This window comes from Lissotriton vulgaris, chromosome 2_1 (assembly GCF_964263255.1).
Source record: "Lissotriton vulgaris chromosome 2_1, aLisVul1.2, whole genome shotgun sequence".
NCBI classification, from domain to species: domain Eukaryota; kingdom Metazoa; phylum Chordata; class Amphibia; order Caudata; family Salamandridae; genus Lissotriton; species Lissotriton vulgaris.
This window is the reverse complement of record NC_141687.1, coordinates 1,017,620,981-1,017,638,463: the sequence shown is the minus strand read 5'-3', so window position 1 is coordinate 1,017,638,463 and position 17,483 is coordinate 1,017,620,981. Positions and strand designations below refer to the sequence as shown.

The following is a 17,483-nucleotide window of genomic DNA, read 5'->3' as shown; positions in this document are numbered from 1 at the left end:
CTGTGCTGCTGAAAGTACTGCCACTCTGCTGGACTCCTATTCTGAAGGATCTGCTGACTTGCTGTGCTGACATGCAGCCCTCTTCTCTAGACGGGTAAGAACTAAACCTGGAACCCATCTTAAAACCAGGACCCCAGAAGGACTCAAAGGGCTAATCTGATGGCCTCCTGGTCTGATCCTGAGGGAATTACCAGGCTCCCACAGCTACTGGACTCAATTTTACTGTGCTCCTGACACGCAAGAGGTTCTTTTTGTGTCCTGGGCCCTTATAAGTGGCCTTTAAGCTCTTATAGTCAAGCTTTTAAGCTATTCGTGAAGTGGCCAATTTTCTCTGGAACCGCACAGCTTACACAGAGGATCAGCGCGAGCTGCAGCTAGTTTGTATCTTCGCAGAATAAGCATTGACTATTGTCACAATGAGGTTGCAGCCCGTCCATCTGCAATGCCCGGCCTGCTCTTTGCATCCTGCTCCTTGCTCCTGGCAAACGTATCCTCCGCAAACAGGATGCTTAGCACAAAACCTGAGTAGATAAAACTTCAGGGGGACTAATCTGGAACTATATCCAACCAGTGCTCCATTGCGGTCAGCCTGAACTTTTGGGTTCATCCAGTCCAGCTCAACAAGATCTCTCCGGTTTATGCTTTATGGGATACAGCCTAAACCATGCAGCCAATACAATGCATGGCTAAACAACGCAGGCGTAACCAAGCATGTCTAAATCAAGCATATGGCTTTTGTACGCATATGTGTGGTTTAGACGTTAGAGGTAGTTAGTGCTCTAGACTTGGACGGAGGGTCGAAAGAGGCGGTAGGTCGGAGTTGACTTCTTGCCTGGATGAAGAACGGCTTAGTGAGTTTGATTTTTTAATTATTTATGCTGTGAAGCTTTTTAAAATCTTTTATTATTTATGTTGGGGAACATTTAAGGGTTTTAGCACTCAGGGCGGATGGTCTGGGTACGTTAACCCCTTGGGCGCGGCCGCGATTCTGCGCCTGTGCGGCACTTCTGAAGAGTGGGCGGGATCATGATGGCCCCCAGCAGTCATCAGCACATGCCCACCGTGTTGCATAACGGACGGGGGCCGTCATCAGCATGGAAGGGGTTAAAGTAAGGGAGGCTGGTTTGAGGGCTCAGGGTGGGGGCTGGGTAGTTTGCAGGGCCCTGTTTTAGGGCTTCAGGATTGGGGAGAGGGTAATTTTTACAGCTGGGGAGAGAGGGAAGGTTTTAGGGCTCATGGCAGGGTGAGGGATCAGGGTTGATTAGAAAGGCTTGGGGTTGTGTTTTACGGCTCAGGGCGCTTGAAGACTGGTGTGTTTTTAGGGCTGGGGTCCGCTTTTAGAATGCAGGGTAGGGGAGTCGGGTGTATTTAGGCATGGGGTCGCTTTCAGGGCAGGTGACTGGCTTTAAGGACTTAGGGCGGGGGCTAGGGCAGAACCTTAACCACTCACATGCCTTTACCAAATATGCCATTACAACTACATGTGTTGTAAAGGCATGCGTGGTAGAGGCATGAGTGGTTAAGACTTGGTCGTTGTTAAGACCACATTGTTCAGGCATGCGTAGTTGCAACATATAACCAAGCTCTATGCTTCTAAGGGCAATTTTACAGTTCAGTCTTTAAAAATTCATAACACTGGTTCGACTTTTTTTAAATTTTGTAATTTGGTCTTGATTTGCTTATAAAATTAAAACACTCCTGGACGGGACTGAAAGTCCCATATTACCCTACCACAGTCTGCACAGCCCGAGAGGAGGAGCCCAGCTGATTGCTGTGCTACATAGACCTGAAGGACTCACACAGAGGCAGGAACGCCAACATGCGTGGAGGGTACTACACGCCCCACATTTCCCTGCACCAGCCTGCACGACCTGAGAGGAGGTTACCAGCTGATTGTTATACTGTATAGCGCTGAAGGACTCCCGCTGGCACAGGATATACCAACATACTGCAAGTCCCATATTCTCCTGCCACAGCCTGCATGGGCCAAGAGGAGGGGCTCAGCTGGTTGTTACACTACACAGCACTGAAGAACTCCTGCAAGTCTCACCAGATGCTCTTGGGTGCATGCCTGAGCCAGGATCTGACTAAGCCTGTACCCTTCTTTGCCCATCACTCTCTGTTAAAGGCTGGGCTGGGCCCACTCTCTTTATTTGGTAAATCTTAAACACTATTAGTCACCAGAACATTTTGAAACATCATTGTCCCCTTCTCTTTTGCTTTTTTTTACATGCCAGTGAAAACTTTTTGGCACCAGGGTGGTTAATATGGGGAAGCAGTAAATGCCAGAGGGAGACAATAGAAAAGGACCCCCATACACACATTCTGGTACCACACTTGACTCATTTTTGGCCAGAGCGGTAGGAGGTATTGCAAAAGAAATTAACTTGGAGGAGAGATGATTGTCTCTGGAGCAAGGTGATCCTTCTCCCAGTGCACTCTCTGCCTCTCATTCTGAAGCTGCTACAGGCCCATCTAAATTGTTTGCATTATCTGTTAAGTAGGCTGCAGGTATCGTTGAAGGCAGTGTCAAAAAAAGAAAAAGAAAAAAGTGTTGATTATTGCTAAGTACTACAAAAGCTCCCCCAGGCTTCTAATTGATCACCGGACAAAGGCCTATCCACCAAAGGGAAATGGCATATAAGGACCATTGGGTGCTCCAAGGGCAAGGCTACTGACAAAAAAAATCAAAAACTTAAGCGAAAGTGCCAAAGGATTTGTTGGCCAGTGTTTCATCTGGGCCAGCCTGTTGTGTTTGTTCTGCAATATGGGACCAACTATTTGATAAACTTAAGGATTTATTCCAAGCCAATATTGCCCCCTTAGCAGAAAAAATTACGAGCCTAGAATCAGCAGTCTTAAAACTCTCCAGTACTGCCTACACTTGTAACGTTACGGCGGAGTCAATGGCCAATTATAGTGAAGTTGCCACTATTGCTTCCATGGAGTTGGAGGGCCACAGCGGGCTCGAGTCCTCACAATTTGAGAGAGCCCATTAACTTCCCTGCACAGGATGAAAGCTCTTGGTCGGTTCAGTCAACTGCAAAAAATGCTGCTAATCAGAGCAGTGAGAATATGGATTTTAATGTAAGCAATATGCCACGCGACTTAAGTACCTCAAATGCCAATGCCACTTGCCCTAATCTCCCTCCTGAATGCAGTCCATATGTTATTGTCTTGGCCAATTTAAACAATAAAATGGGCATTGGGGCAACAAAAATATGAACTTTGGATATGTGGAATACAATAATATTTTATTTGTTGGAAGGGTGGGCTGGCTTGGTCCATCATGTAAGCAGTTGACAGGGGACTGGGTGGTTTTTAACTTCAGGAATCTGGCTCTGGCTTTGTGCCTAATTCTGCTGCACTCTCATCATGTGAGTAGCCTCCTTAGGAACAATCGCATAACTGCTATACCACTAGGTTGTTTTTATTGTCTTTTTTCAGTGTTTCAGTCTGTCGGGGTGGGGGGTTACCTCCTAGGCATGAGGTTCCTGATGCCAGAGCACTTACTTCAATTCTACCTACCTCCATCAGATTCAGTGCCCTATCCGGCATGGAGGAACAGGATTGATTGGGGTCTTATGATAAGGAATTGGTGGGGGGTGATGCAAATATTGACACAGATTTACCAGCACAGAGGAAAAGTCTGTGATGTGGGTTCATTTCCTGTCCATCAGAGGTCCCTAAAATCCTGTGCTGAACTTCAAACTGGAATATTCAAACTGACATAGCAGTATTTTTAAATATAACAGTGTAATGTTGCAGTAAAATTGTGTAACGGGGAGTTCAATTGGGATGGGTATGAATCTTTTATCATCCCAGCTACCTGTTCTGTTGGGGGAAGACCTCAGGGGTTTGGTTCGCAATCATGGTATGGATGTCCAAGCTATTTGTGATTAGCCTCATATCATGTAACCATTCAGGAATTCAGGTTTTGTGGATTGTTCAATTCAGTTGTTTTAATTTCTTTCTGATCAATGTTTAAGATATAGTGGTGAAACTGGGCTACCAAATTAAGGTTCTGTTTAATGCTATTGAAATTCTGACAGTTGGAGCTGAATGCATATTAGATAGGTCATTAGTGATAAAACATGGGGATTTTATTGCCAAACTTTATCCGTGTGATGCTCTATCTGACCCCTGTATGGTGGCAGCCGCAGATGTGTACAGCCATTTGACTCATAATAGAAGGTATTTACTTTGAAAGTATCTGTTGGCTATGAATCACTGTAACCTGGCTGACAAAGGGGGAAACCAAGAACGACAAAGTCTTACCTTTATAGAGTGGGGATAAGGCACTATTTTAAACTATGAGCCATATTCACAAAGGGAAACTTAGAAGTTTGGTCTAAACGTAGACCAAACGTCTAGGTTTATGACTTTGGGAATTCTCAAAGAACTTTTACGAGTACTATCTTTATGTCCGCACACAGGGCGTACATAAAGATAGTGCGTAAATACCCTTTCTGAATTCTCAAAGTCGTAAACGTAGATGTTTGGTCTAAGTTTAGAGCAAACAACTAGGTTTATCTTTGTGAATCAGGCCCTATGTTTTCTTATCAAGGGATTTGGCCATGTGTGGAGAGACAGCGGGGTACTATCACCAGTGGTCACAGTGACCATAACCCTATGGAAGTTTTTTTTACTGGCCAATAAGACATCAACCTGCCGTGCTGAAAGGAGTTGTCAATCTGGCCAGTAAGGATAAGGGCCTCAGACTTAGATCCAGGGCAACAGATATCCCTTCTTTATTAGCAAAAGTTGTAAAAGCAAACCTTGGTTTGATTACAGATCACCTGCTAATTGAGGATTACCCACCACTAAAGGTAATTATCTCCTTTGAAAACTTAAATACCTATATTAAATCCTTTCCTACAACTAAGATCAAATGGATAGCTACTACCAACCCATAAAGGTTTGTCAAGGATTGTAGCTAAGTCAACCAAAAACTTAGGGATGTACTAAATTTCAGGCTTAGCGACCAGAATAGTATAATTGAAGCAAGGCATTATTATAAGCTTGCCATGATAAGACGTAAGATGGCTCTAAAGAAGGATGCTTGGAGTGGACTAGTAAGGTCTTGTAAAGAAAAGGATCCCAAACAATTCTGTGCTATTGTAAATAACCGTGTGTATAAGGAACAAGGGAACCCAAATGTTATCGGTCAGGGACCTTGGGAACTAACTTATTACAAGAGACAGTGGTCCCTGAGATAGTGGAGAATGTATATGCAATAAATATATCCTCAATCAGTACTATATTTTAGCCGATATCCAGCCGGACAAGGGCGATTTTAATATGCAAAGTAGTTGAATAAAACCCCCTGCAATTATTTGATATTCCTAGGGCAGGGCAATAATACATTTAAGGGTAAATCCCTAGGTAGTAATGTGGTCAGAGACAATCATGGACTCATGTGAAGAACAAACATGATGCAATTAACTTAGTGTCAACTACAGTATTGTTAAAAATGATTCTATATTTGTATTATTTCCATGTTAAAAACATTTCTAAACATGTATCAGATACATCAATACTGTTGTACAGACAAAATTCAATCAATAGAAAAACAACATGAATAAAATACAATACAGAGTGACATACTACCTAAATCCACACATCAATACAAAGGACAAATGGTTGAGGTTTGATAACCCTAATACAAAAACAAAGCTAAATGGGCAGTGGCTATAAGATGGATCCAACTGCGTCTTCATCAGGAAAAGTCACAAACAAAATCTGAGATGTCAGTCGCTTACTGTGTAGTTGTGGGGAAAGAGACTTCAACCCCACAAATGGGCACAAGGAGTAACCCAACCTGGTACATTACGTGTTTGACTCTTATGTGTGGTATACGGATGTGTATACCTTTAAAGGGTGTCAGTATAGTCCAGTTCAGAGGAAAAAGCGCCACACCAGACTGACTAAAATTCAGAGGTTCTGGAGGATATTCCTCAGTTACAGTTCTTTATTTAAAATGGATGCTTGAAGTTCTGTATAACTTCAATAAGCCGCCATACGAGGGGCAGAGTATAAATGGTGTAAATGTTGCTCAAGGTGCTGCCAAACAGTAGCTTCAATTGTTTAAGTCGACCTACAGGCTGGCCTCTCTGATGCGCGTTATCGTTGTGAAAACGGGATAGTCTCGCTTCCAAGATGTGGGGTTGGGGGTAAGCCCTTTTTTTGTCACCAAATGCAAATGATTTACCCAGGATAAATTATTACCCTGTGCTGGCCCTACTATACACTAATGATGCGGTTCTGCTCTCCCGCAAAACTCATGGCCTACTACACTGGCTAATAATTTTATATCCTTTATGGATATTTTCGATTTAGACACAAATATTGCCAAGTCGCATATTATGGAATGTGGGTTGCAGTGCAGCAAGGTTTGACCTACATCCATTAAGGACATGACACCACTACGATAAGGGAATTTTCCTAATTGGGAGTGATCTTTGATGCTAATAGTCGTTTTTGCCCTGTCTTTTCGATCACTGTTCACGCTTCAATCGTCTATTAAGGTGGGAAGCAAATCAATGACACCCCTTTTGGAAATGGAGATTAAAATATTTACGTATTTTCACCTACAGTGCTGGTATATGGAGGTTTAGAGACTGAGGAAAGAGAACTGCTTTTGAAGATGGCTGCTTAGTCTTAGCCAAGACTGTTCTTAGCATTTTGTACATGAAGAACTGGAACTGGCCTATGTGACTGATTTGGCGGAGCTTGCCCCTCTCCTTCTTTGGGCCTTTTATGGAGTAACCCTGAGGCCTACTTCAATCATGAAAGAATTGAAGGGTGCCTGCCTTTTGATTACGGCTCGAGAATTCCTTTGCTGAATTATACACGGAAAGCAGTGGTTTCCATAGGAAGACAAGAGTTATGGGCCAAACCACATGACATTTTAAAGGGGGATATTAGCAATATTAAAGATTTTTTGTTCCTGAGCAGGGCAGTGTCCAACGGGAAAGGTAGAAAGGTCATGAAGTCCAGTACATGAGAATTAATTTGCCTGCAAAAGGTCAAAGGCATCGAACCATATCTCACATATGCTACTTAAGTTTCCCTATTGGCCAATTTGATCCCAAGTCTATGCTGCTCTGTCTCTTGTGAAAAATCATCTCCCCAGACATTGGATCATTTTATAATTTTCCGCAGATTGTATGAAACACCCAGGTGAAAACCTTTATTGTTAACCCTTAAAAAAACAGGGTTTTCATCAATATAGGCCTGCCCACTATTTTCTTTGAATGCTCCCTAATCACGATGTTTGCCACTCGTGGGAGCCTTTTTGAAAAATGCACTTTGTTAGTGTGATTTTATTGCTTTCTAGAGATAATGTATTGCCATTTATTGGATGTACCTTGTTGGCTGCTATTTGACTGTCACGGACTGTACTCTGACATTGAATGTTTTATACTGAGGTGGTAATGCTTCTATAGGGAACTGGTATGGAGGGGAAACATCCTTTACAACAAAACTTTATCCACGCAGTACCTTTACAACGCAGGAATTACAACGCAAGTCGTTACAACGACTTGCGCTGGAGGGCGCTGTAGGATAGGGAATAGTTTAATTTACTATCCAAAACCTTCCCTACTATCCACGGGGACTGGAGTTGGAATAGTAAATGAAACTATTCACTATCCTGCTCCCCCCAACGCAAGTCGTTGTAACGACTTGCGCTGTAAAACCTGCGTTGTAAAGGCATGCGTGAAAAAAGCATGCAGTGTGACGACATACATCCGGTATGGAGTAGGGTTTTTATATCTTGAATTATTTCTTTTCTTTTCTATCTTTGTTTTTATCCAACATAAAATCGATGTAAGTATTGTATTTTGTGGATTTTTATTTCTGTCTGCTCTTTTACAATTCTATATTTATAATCAAATAAAGATATTAATCAATCAATCAGTCAAGCTTTATTTTACTAAGCTGGCGTGGAGTCTTTTTGTGTGGTGCTTTCACTGTTTTACTGTTTGAATTATTGCACAAATACTTTACACATTGCCTTTAAAGTTAAGCCTGTCTGCTCTGTGCCAAGCTACCAAAGGGTGAGCACAAGTTAATTTAGGGTGTGCTTATGACGTGCCCTGACTAGGATTATGGTTACTGCTTCAACAGGTCTTAAACCCCAGTCAGCCAGAACCCAATTTCAAATATGAAGGATATGTGTTCTTTACAAGTAATACATCTGCAACCTTCCCTTTCCTGGGTGCCAAGTACCGCATTGTAGCACATAACTCTCAACATAGCAAAGCTTAACTGTCAAAGGCCTACTCAGGCAAGGTGGTATGGGCTAGTACCCCAGCTAGCTAGCACCGAACAAACAACACTCAATAAATCATTGTCCAGTCATTGGTTTTTCTTCTCAGAAGTAAAAGTACTTTATAGTACACAAACTACTGAATACTATGCATTATCAATTAATTTTCAATGTGTATATGAGTCTTTCTTCTCCTTTTAACATGCTGCCTCTGCAACATTAGAACCAACCAAGGAGGGTCTACGCATTCCAGAGCCTATCTGAAACCTCTCCAAGGATCATAAATATAATCCCCTGAGAGACTTGGGAAGACACTGGGGAATCTTTAGTGAGGGTTTGCTGCACCGGGCAGCCCCAATAGTACTCCATAAAATAATTGGTGCCGTCCCTGTCTTCTCAGGACCACCACTGAAGCAAGAAAACATACTTTTGAGCACTCCAGAGTATTCTGGGGATCTCCTTTTGCCAGAGGCATGCATATATCTTGAGCAACTTTGGCACTCTTAAATGCCCTTTGTTTTCCCTTTTTTTCAACTAAATGGCATTGCACCTCAAATTCCTTTTTGGTGCCTGGTGCACCGGTACCACTCAAGGCACCTACATACATCTTTTTGTTGGGACATGGGCAGAGGCAGACTCCATAGGGCCAGAAGGCGAGGGAGAACTTCTTTTTTCTCCCTCTCAGATAAGTGGGAACTGCTGATTGGGTGCACCTGCATTCCTCCAGACATGAATACAGGGTGGCAGGACATGTACCCATTTCACTCCCGGGATACCAGTCTGCACAGGAGCCTCCCTGCATGTAGATGGGTTACAGAAGGCACAAGTCTAATGCTACTAAGCCCTGTACACCCCACCCTCATAATAAAATAATGAACAGAGGTTTAAATGTTATAGTTTTGGTGCTATTGGTGGCCTTATCCAATCACTAGGAGCATTGGTTTCAGGGTCCTGGCCTGTAAACTGACCTTTTCTTCTGGAGCCTGGAATCTATGCTTATCATGATGTGTGACCTGTCCTCTGTCTGGGCTCCTGGCACCTGCTTTTGCACAGGGGCTTCCTTCACAAGCCCTCTGCAGCCCAAAAGCAGAGTACACTCTCTGTCGCTCACCCTACGTCTCATGACATTGGCTGTCTTGCAAGGCACATGTGTGTCATCAGCCGTGTCAGGGGCCTCCTTCCTGATGAGGGTTAGGCAGCCTGCAGTACCATTCCACAGAAGATCTAAAGGCACCCTCTAGGGACCCTTTAAGCAGAACTATCCCACTCCTGTCTGTCCCTCAGAGGGTAATAGGGAGCCAGTGCCACTGACCCTCGAGAAAACCTCCTAGTGCACTGGGGGCAGCTGGAGTCCAAAAGTTCTAAAGGTGATCCTTGCAGTAGAGTCAGGTGGCGTCTTCTTCCAGCTGGGCTTTTCTCTGGCATCGCTGCCAGGTCCAGTGAGTTCTCTTAAGTCTCTCTATTGTGCAGCAATTTTTAAGAGTTGGTGGGAAGTTCTAGAAGCTAGGTACCTCTGTCTAATCCTGGGGTGCCACAACATCATTCCACCCTTGCCCAAGCCCTCCTGCACAGCATTTTGGGATATTTTAACATGGTGGCTTGAAGTGGTCTATGGAAGGGCCTTCTATAAGAGGCTCTTTCCTTACCCCGATTGACACAGCTGATTTATCCCTAAACTCCAAATGGGGCCTTCCATTGTTTGGATGCAGAGGTCTGGCAGTCCTACTTTGTTTTAGTGAAAGTGCAACTTCGCAGGCCAGATGCAGTATGAAGAGCTAATTAGCACTTGAATATTCTGTCTCCACGTTTTCCTTTCCAAGGAACAAGCCCAAGCTCTATCAAAGGGTTCTATTATGTACTGAGGCCTTCCTGGCCCAATCTGGGGGGACAAAGTCTTGGAATTTGATTATGGGATGACCAGGGAAATATGACAGTTCGCAAAGTGCCGTAAGGAGTGAAGATATCACAAAAGTGATTTTGGATTTGAGCTCGAGTTATATGTCTACCCTTGGAGAGAGAAGTGACCAGTATTTCTAGGACTAAGAAGTGTGAAACTGTTGTGGTACAGATTTTGCCCATAATGTGTAAATCAGTAAAGCACACATGCATTTCAGTAATCATTATAGGCCTACACCAGGTAAGCGCCAATCCCTAAAGTGTCCCTTCTGTGGCAGGCTATCTGTGCACAGGTACATGGCTGCACCTGATGGTAGATTTACATGCTCAGCACCCATATGTATGTACATGTGTGAGCAGACATGTTAGCTTGAAACCAGCCCAAAGCCTTTTACCCGAGCAGTGCAGCAACAGGCCTTATCTGAAAAGGCAGACACTGGCAGTATCAGTCCATTTCCACAGAAATGACAGCGAGTGAGACTCAGTGAGCCTCACTCACAGTAAATGTCCACAACTGGGTAGTCAAAAACAAAAGATCTATGGGATTATTTGGGAGGAACCCATGTGTACAATAGCGCAAAAGATACCCTATGAAAAAAATATCCTAAGGCATGGACTATTCAGGCACTCACTCTTGCTCTTACTGATGCATCTTTTAACTTGTGTAGAAGTAGTGAAAGTTATTTTCCTGTTTTCTTTTTACAAAAGTAAAAGTATGGTAATGTCTGAATTCGTTAAAATGCTGTTCAATACAAGAGTGTCACAGGGGTCATGAATAACAGATAAATACCTTGAGACAACACCATAAAAGAAAGGACTGCAACGTGCTTTGGTTATGTTAACATTTTTGAAAAGTGTCTAAAAGGTTTGTTGACTAGTTATTATTTGTATCCTCTAAAGGGAAATTAGGATCTCCTAACAGAAGACATTTGGATGCATTTCTGGGATTAGTTGGATGGTAAATGAAGGCTCCTGAGCTAACCTGGATGGGATTTATTTTAAGAGTTAATAGTAGCGCTTTTGGATTAGAGAATGCCTTTTGCAGCATTGGGGAAGTGTTAAATATAAGTGAAATATTTAAACACAATCACAATACAGCCTGGTTCAATGGCAATTCCTGGCATTAATTTAGAGCCAGCTAAAAATGTGAGCCATCACAAGCCAGTGAGTGTTGTAATTATTATGAAAATAAGGGGCATCTCAACTCAGCCCATTTGAAAACAATGGTGAGAAGACTGCTCTGCACATACTTCTTGCTTGTCTGCTGTACATTAAAAAAAAACAGGAGAGTTTTAAGGTAGACTGCCATTCTTAAATGTAGGAAAATGGAAAAAGTGTAGGATGGAATGCTTAAATTAATCTCAGCCACATTTAAATTACTCCAAGCCGCATTCCAGTCGATTGTTTTTTGCCCACCATGGCACCTCAAACAGAAACCAGCTATATGCAAATCAGCATTCAGCCTTCTTCAATAGCAAGGCAGAGTAGTTTAAGAGCCCCTGGGCCTTATCAGCAGCCTGCATCCTGAGTCTTTTGGCACAGTGATCATGTCTAGGCACACCCTTTGTGCTTTGTGCCTTCTCCTGAGAAAAACAAAAAAGTGCTGGATGAAAATACTTGAATTACTGGTAACTGGTAACTGACCGCATTCCAGTGCATTGTTTTTTCTCATCAGACTACCTCAAACAGGAGACAGCCATATGCACATCCGCCTTGATCCTGCCACAAGACGAACAGCTCAGGCTGAACTGTCAGGCCAGGTTGTCTCTGAATGGGGACAAATGTAACCACAGATGGGTTTCCGTCTATTGGGCCTCTTCAGTAACCTGCAGTTTGGGTCCAGTGGCTTAGAGAGCAAGGGCACTCCGTATGGGTACACCTTAGCAGTTAGGGGATCTCGCTGAGGAAGATAAATGTGGGATGGGCAGACTGCTTGAATTAATCTCAGCCTATAGTATTTATGGATGGAGGTGCAGGGATTGAGAACTGATGATGGCTTACTAATAGAAAGATGTAACATTAATGTTTTATATTAACCCACTTGTTGTATATGTCTATGAAATCTTGTGCTAACTATGGGCTTCATTTGTGGGCCTCTTAATTTTGGGTTTTTAACTGGCTGGTGAATAATCTTCATTTTTCTTTCATTCTGGATTCCTTCAGAGATGAAAGTGAGAGATACTAATGTGCACATGATGTCTGCTAGGAATCACTGTAATCATGTCTTTAGTGTGTTTTTAGCGTGTCTTGCTTAATGCATTTTAACTAAATTGTGGTTTGCTCTATTAAGAAAGCTCTTTTTAATTGATGACTTTTACTACTGTTTTTAATATTGCGTCCATGAATTATTCTAACCTCGCTTCTTGTGTGATTTTAGCGTGTTTTGCCTATACATATTAACTAAAATATGATTTGACTCTCTATGAAAATACCCTGTTTGGATGAAATAGACACAATAGTATATCTATAGGGCACCTTAGCAATATTTGTAGTGGAAGTTCTTTTTACTTCTTTAGTTTAAAAGGAAAGTAGAATGAGCTTTCTAACTAGTTTTCATTGTTTCTACCTAATCTATCAAATGGTGTTGTGTCAACATGGTTATTGCAATTATTTTAATTGTTTGTGCAAAATAAATTAGTTACTTACATACGATGGGACTCATTTAGAGTTTGGAGCGAAGTTACATTTTTCTAGTTTCTTGAGCAAACTCTTTATAAGAAGTATAATTGTATGGATACATTTACTTCGCCGTGATATTATAGTGTAGGTTATTCAGCCAATGGATTTCATCCCATATTTAGAATTTCCTTCAGAAATTGTAGGATTTCAGTTTCTAGCAATCTCTAAATGAGGACATATGAATTGCTTTGACACCCTAGGTGTTAACCTTTGTGAGACATGAGTTTGACAACCTTTGTTTGCAAACAAAAAAGTTTATAATGGTATTGGCTATGCTTGGTGAGGCTGTTCAAGTAAAAGTAAATAAAAACGAATATTTCCATAATAATGACATGTATTCACAAATTGTTAATCTAAAATAATTATCCCACTGTATAAATATTTATTTATAGTAGTGTTGCATGTAGTGTGTTTTGAAGATTTGGACATATTCACCTTCTGATTACAGTCCGAATCAGCCTTCTTATTATTGAAAGATTGGAAATTCACACTGGTATTCACCAGAAATCCTGCATTGAATGAAAAGTGATGATGGACGGGCGAGAAAAGCATGAAAGTAGAGGGACAACAAGTAACTTGCTGTGACAAGAAGTGATGCTTGGGGTAGCCAAAGAATAAGATTAGGCAGCAAGCTGCTGTAGAGACCTGTTCAGTTTTCTATTTCTCCTAGAGAATGTTTTAATTACATTATAAATTAGATAATTTTAGGAAGGTGACCATAACATATTTAGATGACAAATAGTCCAAACCAAGGTTTTATCATGTATAGCTGTTTCAGTTTATAAATGGATTCAGAAACTTGAGTCATTTAGCAAACCCAGTTTCCTTTTTTCAAAATACTTCCAAAATAACTACAAATTTAAATGTATCTCTTTAGTGAGTTTTGCAGTTCTGCACGCTTCTTCGATAGTTCTTTGTTTGCACTAATTGCAATAATTTCTGGGGAGCAGTTTTGTAGGTCAGATAGATCAAAATTGCTGGAAAGTACTTATTGACTAAGTGGACCTGCAAGCTTAGCAAATGGTTGTACTACTGAATATCTACAACAAAAATATCAACATACAGTAATGTTAAAGTCAAAATCTTGACAGCATGAAATAGACACCCCTATACTTATATTTAAAGCAACAAAAATATTGAATCTAAAATATTGTCCTAGAAAATTCTCAATAGTTAAAATAAATCTAAAGCAAATACATAAATTGCAATATTATTGCCTTTTGAAAAGAACATTAACAATAACACAAATATCAAAAGCCAAAAGATGACATATCTTAATAAAATGATAATTGTATTTAGTAAAACATTATTTAAAATTGTAAAAAATTGCAATACTGCTTAAAAATATAGTTTATACAATTACAATAAAATTACATAGTAATTAATCTTTAAGCAAATATAATTTAAATAAAAATTAATGAAAAATACCATCATGCCTTGATTAAAAATATTTTTTTACAAAACATAAATCAATATAAAAAAATAAAATATTTTTATTAAAATCAGTTTACCTGAGAATGAAAGCAAAATTGATTAACTTCACGAAGTTTTTTTAAACCTTAAAAATATAAAATTATTTCCTAAGTCCAAAAACATACAAAACAAAAATTAAGTGTTGCAAAAGTTATATAGATTTGTGGAAGCATCAGATTTACCAGTCACAGTATAAACTAAATAGCATTGGTCAAATATTTGTACTCTGGAAGGGTCAGATTTAGGGCCCGATCAGATGCTGTTCTCCAGATTGGTTTCAGAACGTGCGAATCGAATTCAAAATATGATGCAAAGATCTCATCTGCATCGATTGAATCATTTTTGAAACCCTATCCTGTCTGTCCGACTTGTTCGCAGATGAATTATGCCGATAAATGGAGCCTGATTCCCAACGAGTGAGTACGATGTACGATTCGGACAGCTGTATCGACTGGGTCTCAGCAAAACGAAATGGCTGTGGGGAATCAGACTTCGGGGGGCCATAGCAGGCCCCCCTTCACCCAGGGTCCCCCAAATTGTTCACTGGGGTGCCCAGGGGTCCCTCCGATCCAAGCATATACAGTGTGTTGGGCACCATGGGGTGGACGCCACAGGGTGTACGCTTTTCCCCCTCCACCCCCTTTTGCTATGGGACCCTGTGTACAAAATATAATCAGTTTTATTTTTATTTTATATCTTTTTTTGTGGTCTATATCATATATATTTTTACAGTTATAATTGATTCAAGATATTGCTGGTATTTTATATACATATGGTAAGCAACATATACAAAGAGAAAAAAGACAAGGACAAAAAAAAGACAGGTTACTATCAAATGACAAGATATAAAATAAAAATAAAACTGATTATATTTTTATACAAAAGACATCTTTTGATATTTATTATTGTTACTTCACATTATGATGTACACTTTCCTGTTCTGAATTTTTACCCATAGGAGACGGCATACACTATATAACTTGTTCACTACAGCTCTTTTTCTCAAATAATTGTTACACCCTACTTGTAGTGAACGCACCATTAGTAGGGGTCCCCTATTTTTCCAAAAAGAGATCGGAATTAGTCCCACTCCAGGCGAAGCAACACTGGGGAAAGCGTTGGACTCAGGAAAGGGTGCCAGGGCAGAGGGAAATGTACTATTAACACTCCAAACTAAGCAATGCTGAGGAAATAATTGGACACTGGGGAGTCATACTTTATATTCCATCATCAAACTAAGTAACAATGGGGAAAGTTCAATATAATGTGCCCTCTCCAAATTAAATATAGGTTTGGGTAGAGTTTGCGGAGTTCTGATACGCGAAACTCTGCGAAGTGACCAACTAGTGGCACCGTGGGGTGGCAGGCACCCAAAGGTGCCTGCCACCGGGTGCAGGGGTCAACGGAAGGGCACCATGGGTGCCCCAGGCCACCATTCCGTGGCCTCACACCCATGGGGGCCCTGCTGGGGGACCCCAGAGACAGTTTCCTACTGCCTTTTTGTGCCGGACACACCGGCACGAAAAGGCAGTGAAAAACTGCCATCGTACTCCCTCGGTCGTAAAGAGGCGACCGGGGGAGTACTGGAGAATTTCTGGATGGCAGACAGGCTGTCCGAGCCCATTGTAGGCCATCCGGAAAACCGAGTCAGATTCCTTTCTGACCGAGCCCATCGGAATGGCTCGGTTGGAGAGGAATCCGGCCGACACGTTCCGATTCGCTCGGAAGGGCTCCAAACATGGTTCGGAGCCCTTCCGACCGGAATCGGAATCGGCGCCTTAGTGTGGCTAATGCTGTTGGACGCAGTCCTTTGGTTAACACATGTGGAGTGCGATTAATCTTACTGTCAGCATTTAAATACCTTTCAGCAAAAGTTTATTTATGGTTTATTATGTTTGTGTAAAGTGTCATTAAATGTAAAAGTCTTTTATTTCTGGTTTTACACTAAAAATACAATGTCCTACACAGGGTCAGAGCATTAACACATTTCCAGAACAAAGAAACATAACAAAAAAGAATTTAACTCTTCAGAAAATTAAAAAAGTTGCATTGCTCATATGCAAAAAATACAATAAATGTTATAACATCAGTTATAGATGCCAGAATCCCACCAGAAATCAGTAATAGCACCAAGTGGTCATATGAAAAATCTTCATGGTAAGAAAAAAACCTTTCTGATTGTTTGGTTCATCATTATGTCCACATTGCCCCACATTCACAGTTGTATCTACAGTACCTGAGATGGCACATTTTTGGGGGGCTCTATTCTGATTGATGGATCCCATTCACCAGGCGGTAGAACAGTAACCTGATCAAGAAATTCATCTATCCCTGAAACAATGTCATTGCGATCTTTAGATTTATATGCGACATCATGGAAAACCTGTGGGAACAGATCAAAGTTATAGAAATGTTAGTGAGGTACATTGGAAAAAGAGTGAACTCCAAATAACTAAGTACAGTCAATCCATATTATCAACACATAAATGACATTGGTACTCCTCAAAATTGAAGAATGTTGGAACTGTGATTTTTACATAGATATTTCATTAGCTATCTGCTAATCATTTGCATTATTACTTCATTCATTCTCATTGAAATTATTACAAGCATGGACATTTTACGTTTGAGATGTTTGTGCATTTTTAAACCCATTGCCTTTTCATAATAGTGCAAATCAGATAGTGTAACTCTGTTTAAGGTGCAGCTCCTACTGCTATTCCTTCATTTTCTTTTTAGTTTGGAAACACTGGTTCCATTTTAACAATGCTAGATAACAGTGTCAGAGACATAGAAAATTTACAAAGCAAATTTGCTCAACTATTTGCCAGAGGTTAAAAACACACTTGCAATAATCAAGTAAACATATAGCTCAGTATGTTCATCTGAATTACAGCTAAAGATCTCAAATAACGTAGGGGACAATTATGATGGTGGAAGTCCCACCACCCCCAACCGTGCGGTGGCGGGCCCTCCTCCATCGGACAACACTTTCTCTTGCCACATCAGGATGGCGAGAGAAATCAGCCCGCGGCCAAAACTCTTCTGCCAGGCCGATTGCCTAGCGGACGAACCACAATGCGTAAAATGGTGGCAGTGCCTAGCAGGCACCGTTCGCCAAATTACAATGTGGGCTACAGCCAGCCTTTCCATGGCTGTGGCA

The 17,483-nt window shown here is 41.3% G+C and overlaps 1 protein-coding gene across 5 annotated transcripts in view; it reads right to left on the bottom strand.

Annotated features, from left to right (window-relative positions):
* SLC4A10 (solute carrier family 4 member 10) overlaps positions 1–17,483 on the bottom strand; it is a 1,035,540-nt gene that overhangs the window by 240,216 nt on the left and 777,841 nt on the right. For all 5 annotated transcript variants that reach the window (XM_086956614.1, XM_086956617.1, XM_086956615.1 and 2 more), the window contains exon 10: positions 16,557–16,703. In XM_086956614.1, coding sequence (XP_086812740.1) covers positions 16,557–16,703 — 147 coding nt within the window. The remainder of the gene's footprint in view (positions 1–16,556; positions 16,704–17,483) is intronic.